Raw genomic sequence first — 27,026 nt, forward strand, 5'->3', positions numbered from 1 at the left:
CATGGGCACAGAGGTTCACAACTCTACCAGTGTCACTCTTCAGTATAGAAGGGGCTAAGCACGTAAGCGGCAATCAACATCCCGGGTCGGTATTGGGTTCTGATACCGACGTAATTTGCAGATCGGAATTTCCCGATCCAACCTGCGGGATTTTCCGATACTGGAGAGAAACCACGTCTGTGAAACCTCTCTCGTGCTGCCTGCTGTTTGCTCTGTTTACTGCTGAACGAGAGGAGGGGAGGGGGAGTGGGCGGTTTCTGCTCTGAAGGCGAGATATTTGTTCTGCGAGCCCGCACCAGAAATGAGTTTTAATCCACCGGTAACGGAAAATTTCCACCCGGCTCTCGGGTTCAAATGGTCTATGCTGCAGAGCACGGATTTTCTGAAAAATGGTACTGAATTGTTACTGAAAATCAGCCGCTTCAATGTGTTGAGGCTGTGTTGAGGCTGTGCAGCTGAAGAGGACAGCCGAACAGGAGAGAGGGAGAGAGAGGGAGCAAGGAAGAGAGAGAGAGAGAGAGAGAGAGAGAGAGCGAGGGAGAGAGGATTTTTACATCAATGCCTGGTCGCCATCTGTAACTTTCTGTGCTCGTGCTACATCACAGCAGTGCCGCAAGCAATCCGGGTTTTTTTTCTGATTGGTTAAAATTGTGTCAGTGGCGGCATTTATGAAATCATCTAATTCTGCTTAAATGCCCATTTTCGAGGTGGATATTTCAGTTGTAAGAGCTCCTTATTTTCATTATTTTCATTTCCATCATTAGTTTATAACACAGTCTATCTAGCAGTCTATCTTCCCAGCTGTATTTTATCAGTGGGTTTTCTTTTCCTTTAAAGCAAGCCTAGAGGGTGGAGGTATGCTCTAGAGAGAAGGAGAATGAAAGCCATACGAAACGCCAGGTGAAGGACAAGGACACTATATACTGTCTGCCTTGCAAGAACAAATTGCATATATATATATATATATATATATATATATATATATATATATATATATATATATATATATATATATATATATATATATATATATATACGTGGTGTGTCCATAAAGTAACGGTCCTTTTTATTTTTTTTTTAAAACTATATGGATTTCATTCATATGTTTTTACGTCAGACATGCTTGAATCCTCGTGCGCATGCGTGAGTTTTTCCAGGCCTGTCGGTGACGTCATTCGCCTGTGAGCACGCTTTGTGGAAGGAGTGGTCCCGCCCCCTCGTCGGATTTTCATTGTCTGGAAATGGCGGAATGAAAAGGACTTTTTTTCCATCAGAATTTTTTCAGAAGCTGTTAGAGACTGGCACCTGGAAACCATTCGAAAAAGTTATCTGGCATTTGGTGAAAATTTTACGGGCTTCACAGAGAATAAGGACTTTAACTACAGCTTTAAGGACCCCTTTAAGGACGGTCATTGCGCCGCGCTCCGAGCTGCGACGTTGTGGCACAAACCACTGGATCATTTCTAAACGGATGGCTCTGTGGATACGAAACCGTCATGTGCTCTTTCTCTGGTTATCACAAGAGCTGGACATCAGCCATTTTCCGGCAGATTTCACTTTTAACAAGAGATTTTGTCATGGAAAGCCGCGCGGAGGCTTCGCGCGTCACCACCGATTCGCTGATGAAGCGAGACAAAGGAACACCTCCATTTCGGAGTGTTAGAGGACAAGTTTGGACATGCCTATCTCGGCTTTCAGTGCTTACCAGTCGAGTGAGTATAAGAGAACTTGTGGAGAGATAGGCATGTCCAAACTTGTCCTCTAACACTCTGAAACGGAGGTGTTCCTTTGTCTCGATTCATCAGCGAATCGGTCGTGACGCGCGAAGCCTCCGCGCGGCTTTCCATGACAAAATCTCTTGTTAAAAGTGAAATCTGCCGGAAAATGGCTGATGTCCAGCTCTTGTGATAACCAGAGAAAGAGCACACGATGGTCTCATATCCACAGAGCCATCCGTTTAGAAATGATCCAGTGGTTTGTGCCGCAACGTCGCAGCTCGGAGCGCGGCGCACCGACCGTCCTTAAAGGGGTCCTTAAAGCTGTAGTTAAAGTCCTTATGCTCTGTGAAGCCCGTAAAATTTTCACCAAAAGCCAGATAACTTTTTCGAATGGTTTCCAGGTGCCAGTCTCTAACAGCTTCTGAAAAAATTCTGATGGAAAAAAGTCCTTTTCATTCCGCCATTTCCAGACAAAGAAAATCCGACAAGGGGGCGGGAACACTCCTTCCACAAGGCGTGCTCACAGGCGAATGACGTCACCGACAGGCCTGGAAAAACTCACGCATGTGCACAAGGGTTCAAGCATGTCTGATGTAAAAACATATGAATGAAATCCATATAGTTTAAAAAAAAAATAAAAAGGACCGTTACTTTATGGACACACCACGTATATATATATATGGTTCTGCCAGTTTGGCATATGCCATCACAATATATGCAGATATGGTGAGAAGAAGAAGAAAAAGAAAAAAGAAATATAGTGCAATGCTAAAATATCCTCAGTTGTATGAGCATGTAATCAGTGAAAGGGTGCGTAGAAAGAATATGATCTTTTGACTCCTTTGAATAGGTCAAGATTACTCATCTTTGAACTTGTCTGAGGTCTGTGTCCTAAGAATGCTCCCTGTGAATTTGAAGACCTGGCAGCAATAGGACTGGAGTTATGGTGAGCACAGACAGATGGATTGCAGTCTTTGCAATACCCGATGGCCATATTTTGGTCTTTGGTAAAAAAAAAAAAAAAATGACAGGAGGCAGAGCTGAAGATGGTGTGATTTTCATTGAAAGTGACAGTGATGAACAGGAATAGAAATGAACACATCAGAGGGACAGCACAGATAGGAAGATTTGGGGTCGCAGTAAACAATGCCAACATGCAGAGGAGGGAGAAGTATTGGGAGAAGTATGCTGAAAATAGAGCCACCAGGCAAGAGAACAATAAAAAGGCCAAGGAAGAGGATTCTGGATGTAGTACAGGAGGACATGGAGGTGATCAGTGTGAAAGAAAAAAATGTAAGTGAGAGGGTGACTGACTGTGGCCGACCTAAACCAGAGCAGATGAAACATGAAGATCCACAGTGCTGTGTTTGCAAAAGCATGTGTTGTGTACAGACTAATGATCTGCAGATGTGTTCTCAATATGTAAAGGTAGACAAGGGAAAAAAGGCGTCAGCCACCTTCATTACAGGCTAAATGTTTGGTTTTCCCCCCAAATCCCAAAATTTCCTCTACTTACTTAAAGGAGACCTGCATTGAAAAAAATGCAGTCAGATTTTTTGAACAAAAAATGACTTACATTTACACATGAGATCCTTCTGAATGTAGTAAAGTAAATCTGGAAGCCCAGATCTGTCATTCAATGGAGAAATCTTCATTTGAAAATGACAAATTTACAGCTAACATTTAGCCCTCCGCAAATTGTCCCTCTCATCATGGACGCTGCCGAGACGTCACGGACAAGACCCTCTCCCAGCATGCATTGCGCCAGTTGTAATTTGTGGATTTACGTCAGTTTGCATCTGCACCTTTTTCATGTCTTATACGGAAGGATCTACTTTTTTTAAAACTTTATATTGTCTTGTGGCACGTTTGGTGAGTACGCATTTCTTTTATTTGTGCTTGAAAATTATTTTGGGGGACTTTTTCATACGCCCGTTTGATTGAGTGGTGTCGCAATGAAAATCTACTGTCTTTCGCCTCTGGTACCATCGCGGGATATGGAGGCGAGACCCGCAAAGAATCCCAGTCATTAAAAATATATAAACCTCTCTCAGCATCCATGGAGCTCTGGGGCTCCGATTGCCGAGACGTGGGGTGCTGTGGATTTTGCTGCAAGAAGTTTGTCCTTGCAGCAACAGGTGTACCGGCCGCTTCGCATTAAAACAGCGAGCGTAGCGGAGGCAGAGAGCGGGAGAGGAAGAACGGCGCCCGCTGTCGATGTCGTTGCTGATCTGAGCACACAGATCTGTATCTCACATTCATTACAGCTTACTTTTGGATGTTGAAACCAGGACGTGTATAAGTAACATTACTAACAGATAAAATCAATTTCAATGCGGGATCGGACTGAAGGCGGGAGCGCGTCGTCTTGTCCCTGACGTCATGGAAATGATACGGCTGTACAAACTGTTTTCACAGAGGGCTAAATTTTAGCTGCAAATTTGTCATTTCTAAACAAAGATTTCTCCGCTGAATTACAAATTTGGGCTTACAGATTTACTTTACTGCATTCACAAGGGTCTTATAAATACATATCAGCTATTTCTTTCTGAAATCTGACCACATTTATTTCAATGCAGGTCTACTTTAAAAAAAAATAACCTGATTAAATATGCAACATTGATTTGTTTTCTTTAAACTCTAACTGCTAATCTTTAGAAGGTAATTTTATGTAGATTGGCAGTGCTCTTTGTTTTCCATTTCTTATGCTTTGTCACACATGTAATTTGTTTTACTACATGCAGTGTTTCAAATCATGTTACTATCAAAGTGTACTCACAATGTTTAACTCAGTGTTGTTTTTTAAACTTTATAAAATTGTTGACACTGGTGTGTCAGGGCAGCACTTTTCACTTTTCTAGATAGACATAAAAGCTCTCACCTTTTCTTTTTAGAATAAAATCCTTTTAATTCCTAAAGGACCACAGCGGTGATACACAGGCGCATTCAGCAGTGACCCAAACTCAACCGATGCTTTAATTTAACCCGACTGTGACTCAAACCGCAAATATGAATAAAAACAATGTGATGTCCCACCCGCATAACAATTAGAGCACAAAACATTACCGCCCGCTGCTGTTATCTTCATGAACAGCATCTCCTGGAGTTTACTTTTCTTTGAGGTGTGCATTTTTATTTCCCACCCAGTATGAAATATGGGGTGGGGGGGATATAGCATTCAGCATGTCCATCTGTGCATCTGTTTTCGCTTGTTTGTGCGATATGTCAAGGACCAGTTGACCAATTTCATTCATATTTAGCATAAGGGTGTACTTGGATGATCCCCAACACCAGTTGATTGGGGTAACTTTGGGGTCAATTTCAAGGTCACAGCGAGATATTCAAGATATTGTCATTGCCACCATTGTTAGAGTGATATCTCAAGAACCAGTTGAACAATTTTATTCATATTTAGCATAAGGGTGTACTTGGGTGATCGTCACTTTGTATTACTGATTTGTGGGGTCCAGATCCAGGGGATATGTCATCTCTTGAAGACTGTTGTTTTCAATTCTCTCATCTTCAACTTATCCCACAGTGTCTATTTACGTGCTCCCATCACGCAAGTGTTGGAGTTGTTGAACCAATGATTATTAAGAAAATACTTATTTGTTAGACACTGATATTAGCCTTTAAGTAATATTTCATTAACTTGCTTAAAATTTACCTGCCTACAAATGGCCTGAATATCATTGAGACGTTTTGTGTTTGTTTGTGACTCCAGGTGACTGCAGGCAATTTCAGATCTGTCCATGTATCACTGGTCCATAGTCATCATTTTATTGTTTGAACCCAACGTGTAGACACTTAGCAGACAAATAACGTTGCTGGAAACCATTTTCTAAAGGGTTAAAAAAATTCCGATGAACTTCTTGACAATTGAAACATTGCTGGAACTGACAATCCATCATTATTTTTTTTAAAGTTGCATCTTTTCAGTGTTTCATACAACATGTCTGTAGAGCAAGTGATCGAACAATGTCGCTGGATGATGCATTCAGGTTCTGTGGTGAAGAACAGAAAAGAAATAAAATATCACATTGCAAATGCAAAAAACAACTGCTTTAGCATTTGCAATTTTTTAACATTTAGCATTTTATATCTTCATGCTCTGAATTGTGAATTATCTTCTGTTAAAGTTGAATTTGGTCAACAAGATGTTTTGAAAAATTAAATAATATGATCTTTTCCTGCCTTTGTTTCCACTCTCTTTCTCCCACAACCTTGCAGTTCTATCTCCAGTCCAGGTTCACATGGCGTGGCGCTCGTCTCCTCCGCCCTTTACTCCAGTTCACCCTGTTAATGATGGCCTTTTACACTGGTCTGTCTCGTGTCTCCGACCACAAGCACCACCCGACTGATGTCCTGGCAGGCTTTATACAGGGAGCCCTGGTGGCTTACTGCATAGTGAGTGTATTACACACACAAACACAAATGTAATACAGTATAATGCATTTGTCATGGCTAAGCATTGTTTAATTCTTTAATTCACTTGGAGTATCCTTCAAAGTTTGCCTCCCTAAACTCTCCTGTTTGATTTTTGCTCCCTGTTGCTTTTTTGTTGAACTCAGAAATGGAGCAAACAGCAAAGTGAAGAGATTCTGATCCCCTTTAATGAATAACACATTACTTGGAGTCAGGCCCCAGTATGTGTGTGTGTGTGTGTGTGTCTTTGTATTACTGTAAATCCTCATTCTGTAACCTTTTTCACTGCTTTTGGGACATATTGTCACAGTAGTTGCCAAATGATTTTCGTAACCCTCATCATTACGCTAAGCTCGACGGAGCCAAGGAAAATTAAATTCGGGTAGAAAGGAAAGTGGAGGGAGTGTAAAAAGAAAGGAAAAACATGTAGGGAGCGGATTCGCCTTTGAAACAGGAATGATGATGTTAATTATGTTGGGATTTTATTTGGCGGCTCTGGCTCTATCACCGCAGCAGGAGCCAGCTAAACTCTGCCGCCTCTGGGAAAAGAATGGAAAGACCGGCATGCACATTCAACTGCAAGCCTCGCCTTTCTACATGATCCAGATCTTGAACGTGGACGGGATTAGATTCATAAAAGTCAACAAACTGTAGTAGTGGCGCCTCGGCAGCCCTCGGTGCAGACGCACACCACAGCGAGGGTGGAATGCCAGCGTTCTGGATGGATCCGCAAAGAACCGTGAGCTATAACGTTAGACATGCTCTGGCAGGATGAGCTGTCTGGGCGTAACTCTTGGACGTCATGCATTTTGACACGGGAAAATTCAGAATGTTTTCAGAAATGTGCTCAGCTTATGAGCTTGACCTCGAACGAGCAGATCTGGCTCGAGGAGTGAAGGGAGGGAAGTGACAGCAGAGAGGAGCCTTGTGTGCATCTTGGCTCTGGGCGAGTGTAATCCAGCTCAGCTATTCCACAACCCTCCCGTAAGCAGAGAGCAACACACATACGCACATCTGCACACAGACACACAATCATAGTCAAACCCCTGCAGATCATGGCAGTGTGAGGCTTAGTTTTACAATCCGTGACGGCCCTTCTTAGTTGCCCGGCACATCTGTGAGCACTTTAGCTCGGCTGTTTTGCTCCTCAGTAAGCAGCAGATTGGAATGAACTTGACAGGGGGATGAGAGGTACCAGGTAGTTCATGTGCATTAAAACTGCAGCCGGCACAAAGTGTGAAACTCTTCGGATCTTATGTGAGGCTACAGCATTAAACTTAAGTCAGAACACTTGCTTCTCACCTCTGAGAAGCTTCAAATGCAGTTGTGGGCACAGTTTCGCTAATCCGCTAAGCATCAAAGTTAATGTTTTCATTATCAGATTAGCTTTTCAGATAACTTTGAAAACCATCATCAGACCAATTATCTTCTGATAAGTTTTGGTCCAGTAAGTTTTAGTCCGCTAACATTTTTGCAGACATAGCTTTTTGTAGTAGATGCACAGTTCTATCCTCTACACACAGAGTAGAGCTACTTCTAGAATAAACCGCTCTATCTTCTGCAGGCAAAGGAGAACTGGTCATAGAGAAGAAAAAAGCTCATTTCTTTTGACCCCATAGTGATATGCTGGCAATATCACCTAAGTCATTCAGAGGCATACAGTTTTAACTTATGGCTAAAATTTTAACCAGACTAATTTCAGACAAGTTATTTAAATTAACGTCATGTCTGAAGTTTTATAAAGTGAAAATATCAGATATGCTTTAGTTTTAAAGTATTGGACTAATTTTAAAGGTTTTAGTGTGGAAATGGTGTGTGCGCAGTGCATTCTGGATAAAAGTTCACGACAGGAGAAATGCATTTGAGATGCTGTGATCAGGCTCCACATGGACAACAGCATTAAACTCTTTGTATATTGTGCCTTAAACTCTCGTGAATATATTCTCTGGGTTTATAGACGTTGTTATTTTGTTTGTTTTATGTTAAAATGCCAGAAGAAGCCCAGGTTGCTTCCTCCAAAAGCCGAAAATATCTGTTAAATTGTGATTCAGGCCGTGTGACATAACCGACGTCAAAATGCATAAAACACTGCCATCTACTGGCGAACACTTATATCACAGTGTTGTCAACCGCAGGATTTTAAAATTATCTGTAGGTTTCCAAAAAGGGGTGGTGGCCAAGTGGTTAATGCGCTTGGTTACAGTGCAGAAGGTTCCGGGTTCAAATCCCACGCCTACCACATTTCTCCATATAATGTGGAATTGCGTCAGGAAGGGCATCCGGCATAAAACCTGTGCCAATTCAACATGCAGATCCACCTTGGATTTGCTGTGGCGACCCCGAGTGCAAACAAGGGAGCAGCCGAAGGGACTTACTTACTGTAGGTTTCCAAAACCTGAGAGACCACACACGTGGAGATAAAAAAAACTCATTGATCTGACAGGTTTAGTTGTACAGTGTGTGGTGTCAGCCACATGGTAAAAACAACACAGGTCAGACGCCTCGCTTTCTGTTTGGCTGCATGTCACATTTAGCTCCTCACATCCTTCTAACACACCACACATGGCAGGACTATCTGATAAGATTAGATTTCGCGTCATCACGATGGTCGGGGCGTACTTAAGATTGTTGGAAGGGGAAGATCAGGTCCGATATTGGCCTAATTATCTTGCCATGTGAACCAGGCTTGATGTTATGACGTCTCACGGAGCGACTGATTGATCTGTTATAACACTGCACCAAGCCGCTAACTGATGGGATGTTATGACGCCTCACAGAGTGACTGATTGATTCGTTATGACACCGCACTGAACATGGTTTCACTATTATTTGATTTTTTCAAGCATTCAAAAGGCGATTCCTATCGCCACACAATTCCAACCACACACGAGAAAGTTTTTTTGACAGTTCTTGTTATTGAAAGAAACCTTGTCTCCCTAATCGGATAGAGTGTTGGGAAAGTGTAGGAACACGGACCCACAACAGGGGGCGCAAATGAACGGACAATGGAGTAAGTCAAAATAACAACGCTTTACTGTTGTGAATGTGCACAACGAATACAACCAATTACAGAAATGGGCAAAAGTCAATACACAAAGGTGTCGTGTGGGCAGGCTCGAAGATAGGAGACGCCTCTCCAAGGTAAGACCGGAACCACACGGCTTCCTCCGCCACAGGACCCCGGGAATACTGGAGCCGCCAAGTCCCGAACTCCCAGGTGGCCACTGCCTCCGCGTGTCGGACCTGGTACTGCTGGCGAGGGAAAAAGAACAGTTAGATGGGGGCGCGTTTGCACCCAGAACTCCGAACGGCAGGAAAGGTACCTCCACCTCTCGTTGGAACAGTAAACCAATAACTAGCTCAGTCAAAACTGTGTACTCAGTAGGCTTTGATATGTTACCTCTCTGGTAGAAACGATATCTCGGCAATGAGGTGGAGATGCCGTCCTGCTGATATACCCCACTGATGATTGCCGTCAGCTGTCTCAGGTGATGGGTGACAGCTGTCACCGAGGCTGCTCCCGTGAGGCAGCGGCGCCCTCTGGTGCCTGGAGCCCGCACTCCAGGCAGGGCGCCCTCTGGTGATGGTGGGCCAGCAGTACCTCCTCTTCAGCGGCCCACACAACAGGACCCCCCCCTCAACGGGCGCCTCCTGGCGCCCGACCGGGCTTGTCCGGGTGGCGACAGTAGAAGTCGGCCAGGAGGGCCGGGTCCAGGATGAAGCTCTTCTTCACCCAGGAGCGTTCTTCGGGACCGTACCCCTCCCAGTCCACCAGATATTGAAAGCCCCGGCCCATCTGTCGGACGTCCAACAACCGGCGCACTGTCCAAGCCGGCTCGCCATCGATGATCCGGGCAGGAGGTGGTGCCGGACCGGGTGTACAGAGGGGCGACGTGTGATGGGGCTTGATTTTTGACACATGAAATACTGGATGGATCCGCAGTGAGGCTGGAAGCCGAAGCCTCACTGCGGCGGGATTGATGACCTTGAGAATTTTAAACGGACCTATGTACCTGTCTTGGAGTTTTGGGGAGGCCACTTGCAGTGGAATGTCCTTGGTGGACAACCACACTTCCTGCCCGGGGCGATACGTAGGGGCCGGGGTCCGCCGCCGGTCTGCATGGGTCTTCGCCCTCATCCAGGCCTTCAGCAAAGCAGAACGGGCGGCACGCCACACCCGACGGCACTTCCGCAGGTGGGCCTGGACCGAGGGCACACCGACCTCTCCCTCAACCACCGGGAACAACGGGGGCTGATACCCCAAACACACCTCAAAGGGGGAGAGGCCGGTGGCTGATGACACTTGACTGTTGTGGGCGTACTCGATCCAGGCCAGATGAGTACTCCAGGCCGCCGGGTGCGCGGCTGTCACACAACGCAGTGTTTGCTCCATTTCTTGATTGGCCCGCTCTGCTTGCCCGTTGGTCTGGGGGTGATACCCGGACGAGAGACTAACCGTGGCCCCCAGTTCCCGGCAAAAGCTCCTCCAGACATGCGAGGAGAACTGGGGACCGCGATCGGAGACGATGTCTGATGGTATCCCATGCAGGCGGACGACGTGGTGGACCAGGAGGTCCGCTGTCTCCTGGGCCGTTGGGAGCTTCGGGAGGGCCACGAAGTGGGCCGCCTTGGAGAATCGGTCCACTATCGTGAGGATCACGGTGTTTCCCTGGGACGGCGGGAGGCCCGTGACAAAATCCAGGCCGATGTGGGACCAGGGGCGATGAGGCACGGGCAGCGGCTGTAGCAGTCCCGGAGCCTTGCGATGGTCGGCCTTGCCCCTGGCACAGGTGGTGCAGGCCTGGATATAATCCCGGACGTCGGCCTCCAGGGACGCCCACCAGAAGCGCTGCCGGACAACTGCCACGGTTCTTCGCACCCCTGGATGACAGGAGAGCTTAGAGCCGTGACAGAAGTCCAGGACTGCAGCCCTTGCCTCTGGTGGGACGTAAAGTCTGTTCTTTGGTCCAGCCCCGGGGTCCGGGCTTCGTGCCAGGGCCTCCCGGACGGTTCTCTCTACGTCCCAGGTGAGGGTGGCCACGATAGTGGACTCCGGGATGATGGGTTCCGGTGGATCCGACAACTCCGCCTTGACCTCGTCTTCGTGTACCCGGGACAAGGCATCCGACTTCTGGTTCTTGGTCCCGGGCCGGTAGGTGATGCGGAAGTCAAAACGGCCGAAGAACAGTGACCAGCGGGCTTGCCTGGGATTCAGCCGCTTGGCGGTCCTGATATATTCCAGGTTCCGGTGGTCAGTGAAAACCGTGAATGGCACGGACGTTCCCTCCAACAGGTGTCTCCACTCTTCAAGAGCCTCTTTCACCGCAAGGAGTTCTCGGTTGCCGACGTCATAGTTCCGTTCAGCCGGGGTCAACCTGCGGGAAAAATAGGCACACGGATGAAGGACCTTATCGGTCTTCCCACTCTGGGACAGCACAGCTCCTATCCCTGAGTCCGAGGCGTCCACCTCAACCACTAACTGGCGACTAGGATCGGGCTGCACCAGAACGGGTGCAGACGAGAAGCGCCGTTTCAACTCCTTGAACGCGGCATCGCAACGATCCGACCAGGTGAAGGGGACTTTTGGTGAGGTCAGGGCTGTCAGGGGGCTAACAACCTGGCTGTAGCCCTTAATGAACCTCCTGTAGAAATTTGCAAAGCCGAGGAACTGTTGCAGCTTCCTACGGCTTGTGGGTTGGGGCCAGTCTCTCACCGCTGCAACCTTGGCCGGATCAGGAGCGACGGAGTTGGGGGAGATGATGAACCCCAGGAAGGACAAAGAGGTGCGGTGAAACCCACACTTCTCGCCCTTAACAAACAGCCGGTTCTCCAATAACCGCTGCAGGACCTGACGTACATGTCGGACATGAGTCTCAGGATCCGGAGAAAAGATGAGTATGTCGTCTAGATATACGAAGACGAATCGGTGCAGGAAGTCCCGCAAGACATCATTAACCAATGCTTGGAACGTCGCGGGAGCATTTGTAAGACCGAACGGCATGACCAGGTACTCAAAATGACCCAACGGGGTGTTAAATGCCGTCTTCCACTCGTCTCCCTTCCGGATCCGAACCAGGTGATACGCATTCCTAAGATCAAGCTTGGTGAATATCTTGGCTCCATGCAGGGGCGTGAACACCGAATCCAACAAGGGTAAGGGGTATCGGTTACGAACCGTGACTTCGTTCAGCCCCCTGTAATCAATGCATGGACGTAATCCGCCATCCTTTTTCCCCACAAAAAAGAAACCCGCACCCATCGGGGAGGTGGAATTCCGGATCAACCCGGCAGCCAAAGAGTCCCGGATGTAGGTCTCCATTGATTCGCGTTCAGGTCGTGAGAGGTTGTACAGCCTGCTGGACGGGAACTCAACGCCTGGAACCAAATCAATGGCACAATCATACGGGCGGTGCGGGGGAAGGGTGAGTGCCAGATCCTTGCTGAACACCTCCGCAAGGTCATGGTACTGCACCGGCACCGTCCCTAGATTGGGCGGGGCTCTGACCTCCTCCCTGGCCTGGGAACCGGGAGGAACCGAGGAACCTAAACATACCCGATGGCAGGTCTCGCTCCACTGGACCACTACCCCGGACGGCCAATCGATCCGGGGATTGTGTTTCAACATCCAGGGAAAACCTAAAATCACACGGGAGGTGGCCGGAGTCACAAAAAACTCGATCTCCTCCCGGTGATTCCCCGACAGCACCAGAGTTACTGGTGGTGTCTTGTGAGTGATTGGAGGGAGTAGGGAGCCATCTAGTGCCCGTACCTGCACAGGCGAGGTAAGTGCCACCAGAGGGAACCCTATCTCCCTGGCCCATTTGCTATCAAGCAAATTCCCTTCTGAGCCCGTGTCCACCAGTGCTGGGGCCTTCAGGGTTAAATCCTCATAAAGGATTGTAACTGGGAGTCGTGTGGCGATGTGGGTGTGTCCCACGTGCACGTCTCGGCCCCCCCCTAGCCCAGTGTCTAGGGGCGGGCGTTGGTGTTTAACCGCTCGGGGCAGTCTCGTACCTGATGCTCAATCGAGCCACAAACAAAACACGCTCCGCGGGCCAGCCTCCTCTGTGTGGCCGGTGCCCTAAATGTTGCCCTACTCGTGTCCATAGCTTCGTCAGCAGGGGGAGCTGTGATCGCACGGAGCGCAGGGGCCGTGGAGCGTGGGGAGGGCGGAACGCGGTTGGAACCGGAAGGGAGAGGGACGACGTGTGCCTGGCCACGCCCTTCGTCTCGTTCCCGACGGCGCTCATTTAACCGATTGTCTAATCGTATGACAAGATCGATAAGCCCATCCAAATCCCGCGGTTCGTCCTTAGCCACCAGGTGCTCCTTGAGGACCAATGACAGTCCGTTTACGAAGGCGGCGCGGAGGGCAGTGTTATTCCAGCCGGACCTCGCAGCCGCGATGCGGAAGTCGACTGCATAGGCAGCTGCGCTCCGGCGCCCCTGTCTCATTGACAGCAGCACGGCTGAAGCGGTCTCTCCTCTATTAGGGTGATCGAACACTGTTCTGAGCTCCCTCACAAACCCATCATATGTCAGAAGGAGCCGTGAACTTTGCTCCCAGAGCGCTGTAGCCCAAGCGCGTGCCTCACCACGAAGCAGATTTATCACATAAGCTACTTTGCTAGCGTCGGTCGCGTACATGACGGGACGCTGTGCGAAGACGAGCGAACACTGCATAAGGAAATCCGCGCACGTCTCCACACAGCCTCCGTACGGCTCCGGGGGGCTTATGTATGCTTCAGGGGATGGTGGGGGGGGGTCGTTGGACAACCAGTGGAACGTCGCTGTCACGCACAGGGTCTACGGGAGGGAGAGCCGCAGCGGCGCCCGGAGGGCGCGCTTCCACCTGCGCGGCGAGAGCCTCCACCCTGCGGTTCAGGAGGGCGTTCTGCTCGGCCATCAAGTCTAACCGAGTCGTGAAAGCGGTGAGGATCCGCTGCAACTCACCGATTACCCCTCCTGTGGACGCCTGTGCGCCTTGTTCTTCCATTGGCCGTTCAACAGCCGGTTGACGCCCCTCGGGATCCATGACGCTGGCCGAGATATCCTGTTGGGAAAGTGTAGGAACACGGACCCACAACAGGGGGCGCAAATGAACGGACAATGGAGTAAGTCAAAATAACAACGCTTTACTGTTGTGAATGTGCACAACGAATACAACCAATTACAGAAATGGGCAAAAGTCAATACACAAAGGTGTCGTGTGGGCAGGCTCGAAGATAGGAGACGCCTCTCCAAGGTAAGACCGGAACCACACGGCTTCCTCCGCCACAGGACCCCGGGAATACTGGAGCCGCCAAGTCCCGAACTCCCAGGTGGCCACTGCCTCCGCGTTTCGGACCTGGTACTGCTGGCGAGGGAAAAAGAACAGTTAGATGGGGGCGCGTTTGCACCCAGAACTCCGAACGGCAGGAAAGGTACCTCCACCTCTCGTTGGAACAGTAAACCAATAACTAGCTCAGTCAAAACTGTGTACTCAGTAGGCTTTGATATGTTACCTCTCTGGTAGAAACGATATCTCGGCAATGAGGTGGAGATGCCGTCCTGCTGATATACCCCACTGATGATTGCCGTCAGCTGTCTCAGGTGATGGGTGACAGCTGTCACCGAGGCTGCTCCCGTGAGGCGGCGGCACCAGCACGTTACATTGATTCACTTGTGTTGGTTTTTACATAGAATGAATGAATCAACCAATCAGTATTAGTGGAGGCTTAGTTTACCCATAATCCCCTCTGGGCATCTGTGTGTTAATGTTCAAATCTTCAGAATTAGAGCATTATTTTAAAATGAACAGATATGTGTTATACATCACTTTGTATTCTATCCGGAATAATTTTATTTATAAAGCAAAACCATAATTCAAACCTGCTTTCCATTTCAAGCCTCTGCCTCATCGTTGGATCACTGTATCCTGTCAGGGTAAAAGATGTTCTCCTACAGCAGGGGGCAGAGTACACAAAGACAGAAGCGCTGGCTCATTAGCTGTTTGGGTTTGTGATCGCCACTGGTTCTGTTCGAAGCTTTGGCGGTGTTTAAACTCAAAATCAACTTTGCAGTAGCTGAGAGCGTATTTGAGGCAAAATTGAAAGCTTCTAATAAGTTTTTAGTCGGTTTAGCGTTAATAACTTTTCGATTAGCTGATTACCAGTTATCGAAGCTAACTTTTTGGTTAGCTGTGCCCACCACTGTTCAAATGTTTGATTATGGTTTTACACTGGCACAGTATATCTGTAACAACAGTGTAACTAACTAACTAACTAATTTGATACTATAGATCACACCTTATTACTGGATAAACGAAAGTTGTTTGATGGCAGTAGGCAGATTTGATGTGCATAATGACACAAGAGCAGCAGATTTTTCCAAAAAGAAATGAGGAAAGAGACAACACTATTGGTGAAAATGTAAAAAAATTATAAAAATAAAATCTTTTGACTGTTTCAATACCCAGAAACTAACAGAATGAGGAGATTTTCTATAATGTTCATGAATCCCTAGCCCCTGGTTTTGGAGTCTGGTCCGAGAGGAACAAAGAGGAAGAAGTAATGAGCGTATGAGATGGTGTGATTCCGCTACTCTTCTTGTTAAGATGAAATTCCTCCTGATGCAGTTTGAGCAGTGAAAATAGAACAATGTGAGGTGTGTTTGGAAAATAAAATTCCACAGTAACAGACACTGCTATCTACATTTAAAAATAGCATATTTACCATGTATTTATATGATCATTTTTATTAGAGTTACGTAAGAAATACTCATGGATTCACCAGTTAGAACGATTCCATCACTTTGGAGGCTTTCATGAGACCACAGCTGGTAACTGAACAGTAGACCTACCTTCTTAGGACTGACACAAGATATGGTTGTGGTTACAGTTTGTTTTAACAACAGTTTTAGTAGAAACCACAACCAGTCTTGACATCACACCTGTAATTAAAGTGGCAGTGTTCAGTGTCACGTAGGGCACGGCTTCCGTAAGTACTATTTTCCTGTGCACTTTTTCAGTGATTTCCCTGCCTTCCAGTTCATGCCATTAGCTGTATATTGACCTCTGACCTCATTACCTTTTGCTGTAAATCATCTTAGACCAGTACATCATATTTTTATTGTTTTCTGCCTTTTTATTGTGGAAATAGATCAACTTAGAAAAAGGAAATACCACAGCGATGCAGAGTGACTGCAGTGGAGCCAGTAGGGATGTAGCCAGTCATTTGCATCCAATTTGTGATCAGCAGTGGAGTAACCTTGTCCTTGGTGTCTGGTTAGAAACTGGAACTAAAACTATATTTGGGTCTTTGGCCAGTGGAAAACCACCCATTCCAGTTTAGTGGATCAAATCAAATCAAATCAGTTTTATTTATATAGCGCCAAATCACAACAACAGTTGCCCCAAGGCGCTTTATATTGCAAGGCAAAAGCCATACAATAATTACAGAAAAACCCTAACTGTCAAAACGACCCCCTATGAGCAAGCACTTGGCGACAGTGGGAAGGAAAAACTCCCTTTTAACAGGAAGAAAAAGGAAGAAAATATGGCATTGTGGCATTGGAAAAGAGTCTTTTGAAAGTGTTCCACTTTGTTTTAATACCTTCTTCACATGAACCCACTGTTAACACTTTTATAGTGTTCATTTTTCAAATCAATCAAAATTCTACTCACACCACCCCATAATGACAACATGAAAAAGTGTTTGTTTGTTTTTTACATTTTTACAAATTCATTAAAAATAGAAAACTGAGAAATCACATGTACATAAGTATTCACACATTTCGCTCAATACTGTGTTGATGCATCTTTGGCAGCAATTACACCCTGTCTTTTTGAATATGATGCCACAAGCTTGGTGCACCAATCTGTGGGCAGTTTTGTCCATTCCTCTTGGCAGCACCTCTCGAGCTCCATCAAGTTGGATGGGGAGCGTCAGTGCACAGCCATTTTCAGATCTCTCCAGAGACGTTCAAACGGATTCAGGTCTGGGCTCTGGCTGGGCCACTCAAGGACATCCACAGAGTTTCCCTGAAGCCACTGCTTTGATAATATTGGCTGTGTGCTTCGGGTCATTGTCCTGCTGAAAGATGAGCCTTCACCCCATTCTGAGCTCTGGAGCAGGTTTTCATCCAGGATGTCTCTGTACATTGCTGCATTTATCTTTCCCTCAATCCAGACTAGTCTCCCAGTTCCTGCCACTGAAAAACATCCCCACAGCATGATGCTGCCACGACCATGCTTCACTGATGGTTTCCTCCAAACATGACACCTGGCATTCACATTAAAGAGTTCAATCTTTGTCTCACTCAGCCCAGAGAATTTTGTTTCTCATGGTCTGAGAATCTTTCAGGTGCCTTTTGGTAAACTCCAGGTGGGCTGCCATGTGCCTTTTACTAAAAAGTGGTATCCATCTGGCCACTCTACTATACAGGCCTGATTAGGGGATTGCTGCAGAGATGGTTGTCCTTTTAGAAGGTCCTCCTCTCTCAACAGAGGAATGCTGGAGCTCTGACAGAGTGACCATCGTGTTCTTGGTCACCTCCATGACTAAGGCCTCTCTCCCCTGATCACTCAGTTTAGACGGGCGGCCAGCTCTAGGAAGAGTCCTGATGGATCTGAACTTCTTCCATTTACAGGTGATTGAGGTTACTGTGTTCATTGGGACCGTCAAAGCAGCAGAAATGTTTCTGTAACCTTCCCCAGATTTGTACCTCCAGACAATCCTGTCTCAGAGGGCTACAGACAATTCCTTTGACTTCATGCTTGGTTTGTGCTCTGACATGCATTGTCAACTGTGAGACATTATATGTAGACAGGTGTGTGCCTGTCTAAATCATGTCCAATCAACTGAATTTTCCCCAGGTGAACTCCAGTTAAGTTGTAGAAACATCTCCGGGATGATCAGTGGAAATGGGATGCACCTGAGATCGATTTTGAGCTTCATTTTGCAAAAATTAAAAAAACCTTTTCACATTGTCATTATGGGATATTGTGTGCAGAATTTTGAGGAAAAAAAAAATTTCATCCATTTTGGAATAAGCCTGTAACATAATAAAATGTGGAAAAAGCACAGCGCTTTGAATACTTTCTGGATGCGCTGTATTTTTAACAGTAGATGGATTAACATTTGGTCTGTACAATGTTTGAATGTAGCTCAAATAAAAGCAGAATTCCATTTCCTAAACTCTAAGGCGATATTTGTTTTGTTTTCCAAGCTTAAAGGTTTTCATTTCATAGCAACATGAAAAACAAAAACAAACAAACAAAAAAACAGCAAATGCTCAAAAAGAAAATCTGGAAAGAGTTCGGCATTTTTCTTCTCCTTTCTTTCACACGTTGCTCTCCCATGGTCCCCTGGCATATTCCTGTTGTCCTCCCACACACACATTGACACTGTGCTTTGAAGCTGCTCATCTGTACTGAGTAAGACATGCCAGACAAATGTGGGTTGTGACTGAAAAAATGTGGAAGTGATGATGCTCAGGAGACGTGTTCCAACCTGATGGTTTGATTGACTTTTCAACATGTGTCACAATAAAAGTCAAGAGGACCAAACGCACCAGGAAGCATCTGTCAGAATGTAAGCTGTAGCAGCGTTTGTTTGCATTTTGAGGTTCATTGTCACAGTGGAGGGAGGTTACATGGAGCACATTCTGCACACTGAGGGTCTGACATACTGAAGATGTTTCTTAGTGGCGCATGAAGACGCGGACGAGCAGGAAGTCATATTTTATCACGCTACACACACACACACACACAACAGGACTTTTTCAGATAGCTTTAAAACTAATAATTTAGTTTGTATATATTTGGACGAGAGATGTCCCAATCATGTTTTTTTTGGCCCCCGATCCAAATGGTTTAAAATTGAGTCCCGATGCAATACTTGTTAATATTACACATGTACAGAGCACACTACAATTACAATAATTAGGCCGTGGAACAAAACTAGAAATTGTGGCTGGAAATTTAAGTTTTGTCTAATGGGTGAGTAATCCAATAAAAAAACATGTTTTCAGGTAATTTGATGGTACACTTTCGAACATTTTTCTGGTTTGTAAAATTGCGAGTTAATTTCCTGTCACTCAAAGTTTAATTAGCTCATAATTATCAGGCTAGATGGTCAAGAATTGCTGGACACAAATGCACGGCTCAAACACACAGCTCTGGTTTTTAGAAGGCTTTACTGTAGTGGGTTGCAGAGGTCAGTACACGAGTAAGCAGCCAACGAAAAGCAGTAGTACAAAAATCATCAGGCAAAAGGCGTGGTCAATGCAACAGGCAGGAGGTGAGGAACACACAAGGAAGCAGGCAGGACTATGGAACGCAGGTACAGAGCTGGAATAAAGGTACAAGACACGACAATCTGGCGAAGGACAAATACACCCAGTGATCTTATATAACCCCAGGTGATGAGCAGCAAATGAAGAACAGGTGTGTATGGAAAGCACCAGAATAAGGGTGTGGCCAGAGAGAGGGAAACACCCACCACTAAGCACCAAGAGAGATAGAGACAGACAGAGACCCAAGCAGAAAAGCCCCACAAGAAAATGTACCCACAGAAAACCAATGAAACAGAAAAAATAACAAACAGACTAGAAAAACAAAACCAGAACAAAACTCAAACCCTGACAATAATGACCAGGGGAAAAAAATCAACCTTTTCTTAAGTACCTTACATGGTGATTACTTTTCAGGTACTAATTAATTTTGTGTCAGTACTCTAAGTAAATCCAAATGTGAATATATTGGACTGTAATATAATTAAATCCCATTTGATTTGTTAAGGGATTGTTATACGTTTGCAGAACAGTATAAGTTGTTTATGCCATTTCAAATACAAAAAAGACAAAAAAAAAAAAATTCTAAAATGATCTTCCTTAAACTCAAACTGAAAGCAAATCTCTACAACTTGATATAAATTAATTAAAAATATAAAAGCCAAGATGATGGGTTGCATAAGTAATGGAACACTTCAGTATAATACCTGTAAATAATCACTTTTATTGCCAGTTTTCATCAAACAAGTCAGGGGATGGATACATGAACATTTCCAAGTCACTGAATAGGTCTTGGACCTTATTTATGTCAAATATTAAGAAATACAAACAGTATGGCACTCTATGGTAAATCTGTATGAAGTAGACAGTTCTCAAAAACTGATTGACTGTGCAAGAAGGAGAAGAGTGAGGAAAGCCACCAAGACACCCAAAGAAATCAGAAGAAGTTATAGGTTTCTCTGGCTGTGATTGGAGAAATTGTGCATCCTGCATGTTTTGCATTTTGTATCCACAGTTATACAGCTTCATGATGAAGTGGTATAGAGGAGGATTTTCTTTCAGCAAAACATCAAATCTAGACTTGGCTTGCATCAGATGTACCTTCTGGCAAATTGTAGCTGAACTTTCAGGTGTTATATATATATATATATATATATATATATATATATATATATATATATATATATATATATATATATATATATATATATATATAGTAGTGTTCAGAATAATAGTAGTGCTATGTGACTAAAAAGATTAATCCAGGTTTTGAGTATATTTCTTATTGTTACATGGGAAACAAGGTACCAGTAGATTCAGTAGATTCTCACAAATCCAACAAGACCAAGCATTCATGATATGCACACTTTTAAGGCTATGAAATTGGGCTATTAGTAAAAAAAAATAGAAAAGGGGGTGTTCACAATAATAGTAGCATCTGCTGTTGACGCTACAAACTAAAAACTATTATGTTCAAACTGCTTTTTTTAGAAATCCTGTGAATCACTAAACTAGTATTTAGTTGTATAACCACAGTTTTTCATCATTTCTTCACATCTGCGAGGCATTAATTTTGTTGGTTTGGAACCAAGATTTTGCTCGTTTACTAGTATGCTTGGGGTCATTGTCTTGTTGAAACACCCATTTCAAGGGCATGTCCTCTTCAGCATAAGGCAACATGACCTCTTCAAGTATTCTGACATATCCAAACTGATCCATGATACCTGGTATGCGATATATAGGCCCAACACCATAGTAGGAGAAACATGCCCATATCATGATGCTGCACCACCATGCTTCACTGTCTTCACTGTGAACTGTGGCTTGAATTCAGAGTTTGGGGGTCATCTCACAAACTGTCTGCGGCCCTTGGACCCAAAAAGAACAGTTTTACTCTCATCAGTCCACAAAATATTCCTCCATTCTCTTTAGGCTATTTGATGTGTTCTTTGGTGAATTGTAACCTCTTCTGCACATGTCTTTTATTTAACAGAGGGACTTTGCAGGGGATTCTTGCAAATAAATTAGCTTCACACAGGCATCTTCTAACTGTCACAGCACTTACAGGAAACTCCAGACTGTCTTTGATCATCCTGCAGCTGATCAATGGGTGAGCCTGTGCAATTCTGGTTATTATTCTATCCATTTTGATGGTTGTTTTCCATTTTCTTCCACGCGTCTCTCGTTTTTTTTGTCCATTTTAAAGCATTGGAGATCATTGTAGATGAACAGCTTATAATTTTTTGCACCTGCGTATAAGTTTTCCCCTCTCCAATCAACTTTTTAATCAAACTACGCTGTTCTTCTGAACAATGTCTTGAACGTCCCATTTTCCTCAGGCTTTCAAAGAGAAAAGCATGTTCAACAGGTGCTGGCTTCATCCTTAAATAGGGGACACCTGATTCACACCTGTTTGTTCCACAAAATTGACGAACTCACTGACTGAATGCCACACTACTATTATTGTGAACACCCCCTTTTCTACTTTTTTTACTAATAGCCCAATTTCATAGCCTTAAGAGTGTGCATATCATGAATACTTGTTCTTGTTGGATTTGTGAGAATCTACTGAATCTACTGATACCTTGTTTCCCATGTAACAATAAGAAATATACTCAAAACCTGGATTCATCTTTTTAGTCACATAGCACTACTATTATTCTGAACACTACTGTATGTGTGTGTGTGTGTGTGTGTGTGTCCTCCGAGCTACATTGGTGTTAACGTATTGACAGCTGTTAGGTAACATGAAGCAAGCAAATTCACAGCTTAATGCTTTGACACACGGGGGGTCTGGTGAGTAATGTGGTGGTTTTCAGGCATTTACGGTTCCTGTAAGTTATTCTGCTCATTTCCTGTGTGACTCAATTTCTTTATGTGTCAGACATTTTAATGGTTGTTAAGGACACACAATGGCAAATATGCACGGACACACACACACAGTTATGTGTTTTTTGAAGGCACTCTCCCTCAAATTGGCAACAAGAAACACAAAGATTGGGGGTTAGGGGTTGTCATGAGAGGGATACCATGAAATCACAGCACATAGTCATCGCCCAACTCAGCACATGCTGAGTGCAGTAAGTTACAGTCAGCCTGTAATGTGTAGTCGGGGTGAGAAAGCGATATTAGCGTTGTTGGGTAGCCCACGTGTCACGTTCACTGCTCGTGTGGAGAAATAAGCTCTTTGCTTGGGTACGGCATTTGCTTTCAGAGCAGGTTATGACCTGGACTTCTTTAAAACCTTCACCAGCAATGAGACAGAGCGAATATATTAATGTTTAAACATATGAACATATTTGCATTTACCTTTGTAAAAGGTTTATTTACTATTTGTACTCACTCTTCTGAAAAAGAAATTCTGATGTTTGTGTAACAATGGCAAATTGTACTGTGCCTCATTTTCATGTCTTTCATTTACTTATTACTACTTTGGCCTTGCTCAGAAGATGAAGGCAACGTTGTCAGTGGAAAAAGCCCCATAGGCATGAACATTTTTAATATGTACATTCAGTGTGAAATTGCACAAAACGATTATGAGCACTGTGACATTTATGAAGGAGGATCCCATTTTGTGTTGTCCCCACCAAAAGTGTAGGAGTACTGAGATCCCTAACTGCTGAGTCTGCATCGTTCCATACAATAGGCCTGCAGACTGAGAGACAGGAAATGGTGGGGTCACGATAAGCCTGCTGCTGTGACGGGTTCAGGGGTGATACGTTGAAGGCTGTCTGACATGGTAACAAACACTGTGGTGGTTGGATGAGACAAGAAATGATCTTGGATAGTTTGTGATGATAGCTTTAGTGATTCCCAAATGTAAAGGAAGAGTTTACCATTCGTTGGACTAACAAACAGAAAATTATTTTAAATTGGATATCAGTTTTTTTTAAATTGGGTATCAAGTTTCAATATTTTCATGTTCAACAGTGATGAAAAACACTAAAATATTTTATCCATTCAGCAAAAAGAGGACTTTATTTAATTTTTATGTTTCAAAATAGTTATTTCCAGACCACAGCAAGCATGTTCCCTGAATTGAATTTTGTGTTGTTACTAAATACGTCAGGGAAATGCAGAAAGTTTTGGAATTATTGAATGAACTGAAAAAAAAGTGCATTTATACAATTGTCCTTATTTTGGCACAAACCAAATACAGGGGAGTCCATCTTCCACTGTGTGCAAAGCGGCACACGATGCAACACGTCTTTGCTGGTTTCCACTTGATACAGTTGTCATTTTCGTGTGCAGTATCCATTTTCTTTAAACACTAAAATAGAATTCCACTCACTTGTGCAGCCATGGGCGTGTTGATCTACAACTGAGGTGTGGTTAGGCATAAACCTGACAGATTCCTATCAAACATTACACAACGCCTTTGACCACCTAAAAGCAGGTGTAAAATCTACTGCAGTAAATTTGTAGTATTTTTAGAGCACAGCACTCAGACGCCCCTTACATAAGTGGGTTCACCACACACGTTCACTCTGCACACAGTGAATAGTGCAAAATAGGACCATAAAATTTAGTTGAAAACAAAACTAATATAAAAACAAAATAAATAACTAATGTAAACCACAACTTTTGTTTGGTTTGGAGCCTGTTGTTCCCCACTGCACCTGGAAGTGATTTCGCAGGTGCTCCAGACATGAAAACGTGTGCTGAAAAAACATCATTAAGATGCATTTAATCACAGCAGAGTAACAGGTGAAGGACCCAGTATTCAGATAGCTGTTTATCCAACAGTCACAATAACTTAAAGCATTACGTTCCATCTGATTATGTGTGCATTCATCATGTGTGCGGATCCATTTCTGCACAGAAATCCTCAACACACCTTTCCCTTTTGGCTGGCCAATACGACAGCACTGTGGTCCTTAAAAGGGACGACAGATGACACTCTGGTTGATATGTCTACAAAACGGCCACATCACTCCCTTGAATAATGTGGAGCATCCGTGTGCCCAGTACCCGCCGTTATGCTCATGTGCCCTCTGGGTAGCAGTGTGCAATGAATTTGCACCATTGTTTTTAGGCCGTGTGTTACAGAACCTTATCTTTTGCTTTGATTAGTACCAGGATTTTTACATCTTAAAATGTGCTTGAGAAGGAAAGCTTTCCATATAGATATCCATGTATATTACCATTTCATTCATAATTAGCTATTAACAATCATTGCAAATGAGGATTTGAATGAACAGCTGTAAAGACACTGAGCACTTTTAAAACAATTAATGTAGCAGTATGTCTTATTTAAGGGTGATGTCATCTGTCAAAGTACATGGATAAAGATGATCTCCCTGTCAATAGATTATTAGAGAATGGTTGGACTAGATAGTGACAGAAATGTAATATTTTAGGATGTGTTTTTCTGTGTGACAGTCTGCATGGGCTTCACGGTGTAGTTTCCTCAAAGATCCACATTGTTTCCTCAGAGGAGCTGCTTTGGTGCACAGTAGGTCCTCTTTCACAGGCTCAGAATGGCAGTTCCTCCCCTCGGCTCCCCCACCTTGTCTCCCTGGCACTGGCCCTCTCTGCTTGCCCAAAAGTGGCAGCACGGAATGAAAGCTGCTCTGCCTGCCAAGAGTGTGTGTGTTTGTGTGTGTGCGTGGGGGGTGTTAATAAATAATTGAAGCCACTGAATCTCTTGAGTGACCCCAGATCCTTGTAAGTGGAAACCATGACAGAGTGGACAGTAAGTTCCACTGCCCCACTTCCCGTCCAAACCTTGCCCATTTTCCTGTTTAACATATGCTGTCATCAGATTATCAGGAAGAACTTTTCTCCCTTACACACTCTCTCTCTCTCTTCGATCACCAAGAATATGACTGACCTCATATTCTTGGAGTTGATGAAAAAGGAAAATTAATTGAAGGCAACAATGATGGCATCAGTTCTTAAAGGATTAACTGTGACTGAATGAGTGCCATTTGTAGTGAGCTACACTAAGATCATTTCCTTCAGTCAGATTACTCATTGGCGCTAATTTGGTATTGCAAAAAGCACGTTAGAGGACGTGACAGGGAGTTGCTCACGGGGATATGATGATGATGTAACTTTCATGTCTTCCTTCATTTTACACTCTGTTCCTGTGGATGTGCACACACAGTTCTTTGTGTTCTTGCCATCTGTTATTTGGATACTGTATGCATATCATTTTCTTCTGCGGTGGTGATGTTGTGTATCTTCATTAAGTTTGGGTCCTCCACCAGAGGCCTGGGACTTTGAGGGTCCCGCCCACTATCTATGCTGTTCCTAGACCTGCACACCTTTGGACAGAGAGCTTAGATGTTGTACCTGGAATCTGCTGGAGTCATTCTCCAAGTTTTGGGACAATGACTCCTACTTTTTCTAGTTCTCCTTTGGTTGTGTTCCCTACTTGGACTGCGAGTCCGTATTTAGCACAGATACTCCTGTACACTAACTGGCTACTTAGTTGTGCCTCTCAGTGTATGCTGTCCCGGTTTGTATCTTGCACCCTGCCACAATATGTTGGACTATCTTTGAGGAATCTTTGAGCAGCCTGCACCTCAGGTCCTGTCTGCTATGGTAGACCCCTCCCTTTATGGACCTGATGCTCAGTGCCTCTTCTTGTGCTGCCATGATCACAGCTTCTGTGCTGTCCTTCAGCCCAGCCTTTGCTAGCCATTGGTAAGATTTGTTGATGTCATCCACCTGCTGGTGGAAAATCCCATGGGCTAATGGTGTTGGTGGTGGAGGGAGGGGTGTACTCCCAGATGATCCTTGTTTCATCTTGGATCATAGCTTTGACACTAACTAGCCCTTGGACCTTCCTCTTATTTCTTATTCTCTTATTTATCATATTGTTTATTGTATAAATAAATAGCTTATGAAAATTCAGTAAGGTAGTCTTCTAAAATATATTCTGTTTCTAAGGTAGAACTCTACCAGTGTATACTAAGGTATATCTAAATATGTATTTATCTAAATATCTAAATATGTATTATGTACTAAATATGTATTATGTATTTTTCACAATTCAACACAATACTGATCTCGAATGTATTAAGTCTTTGAAGATAACAAGGCCCTTGATTTTCAAGCATAGGAAATGGAGACAAATTTGTTGAGAACATGATATTTCCTACTACTGTATCATTTAAAATGCAAAACCTCTATGAAGAAAATGAATGGTGCACAAGCCTGTTGCTTAATTGGCAGAATAATGCTGTATTATTTGTAACATTTTCCAAAGCTGTTGTTGGTAAGTCTTCTACAGAAAGGGGAATAGGAAACAAAACGAACATGTGGTACAATAAATTAGTAGTGATAGTTGTTTTAAAATGGGCAGCACAGTGACTTAGTGATGGGTTAGGGTTAGGGTCTGTTGTCTCACAGCAAGAAGGTCATGGGATCGATTCCCACCTGTGGCCTTTCTGTGTGGAGTTTGCATGTTCTCCCCGTGTTTGCCTAGGTTTCATGCGGGTGCTCCGGCTTCCTCCCACATCCAAAAACATGCAGGTGAGGTGGATTGGAAAGTTTAAATTTTGTGTGTGAACATGTCTGTTTGTCTATATGTGGCCCTACGACAGACTGGCGTCCTGTCCAGGGTGTACTCTGCCTCACGCCCTATGACTTGTTATGTGTCGA

The 27,026-nt window shown here is 44.5% G+C and overlaps 1 protein-coding gene across 2 annotated transcripts in view; it reads left to right on the top strand.

The window, feature by feature from the left end:
• Positions 1-27,026, top strand: part of plpp3 (phospholipid phosphatase 3) — an 86,872-nt gene that overhangs the window by 54,455 nt on the left and 5,391 nt on the right. For both annotated transcript variants that reach the window (XM_034180444.1, XM_034180445.1), the window contains exon 6: positions 5,949-6,125. In XM_034180444.1, coding sequence (XP_034036335.1) covers positions 5,949-6,125 — 177 coding nt within the window. The remainder of the gene's footprint in view (positions 1-5,948; positions 6,126-27,026) is intronic.

This window comes from Thalassophryne amazonica, chromosome 10 (genome assembly GCF_902500255.1).
Source record: "Thalassophryne amazonica chromosome 10, fThaAma1.1, whole genome shotgun sequence".
In the NCBI taxonomy this organism is placed as follows: domain Eukaryota; kingdom Metazoa; phylum Chordata; class Actinopteri; order Batrachoidiformes; family Batrachoididae; genus Thalassophryne; species Thalassophryne amazonica.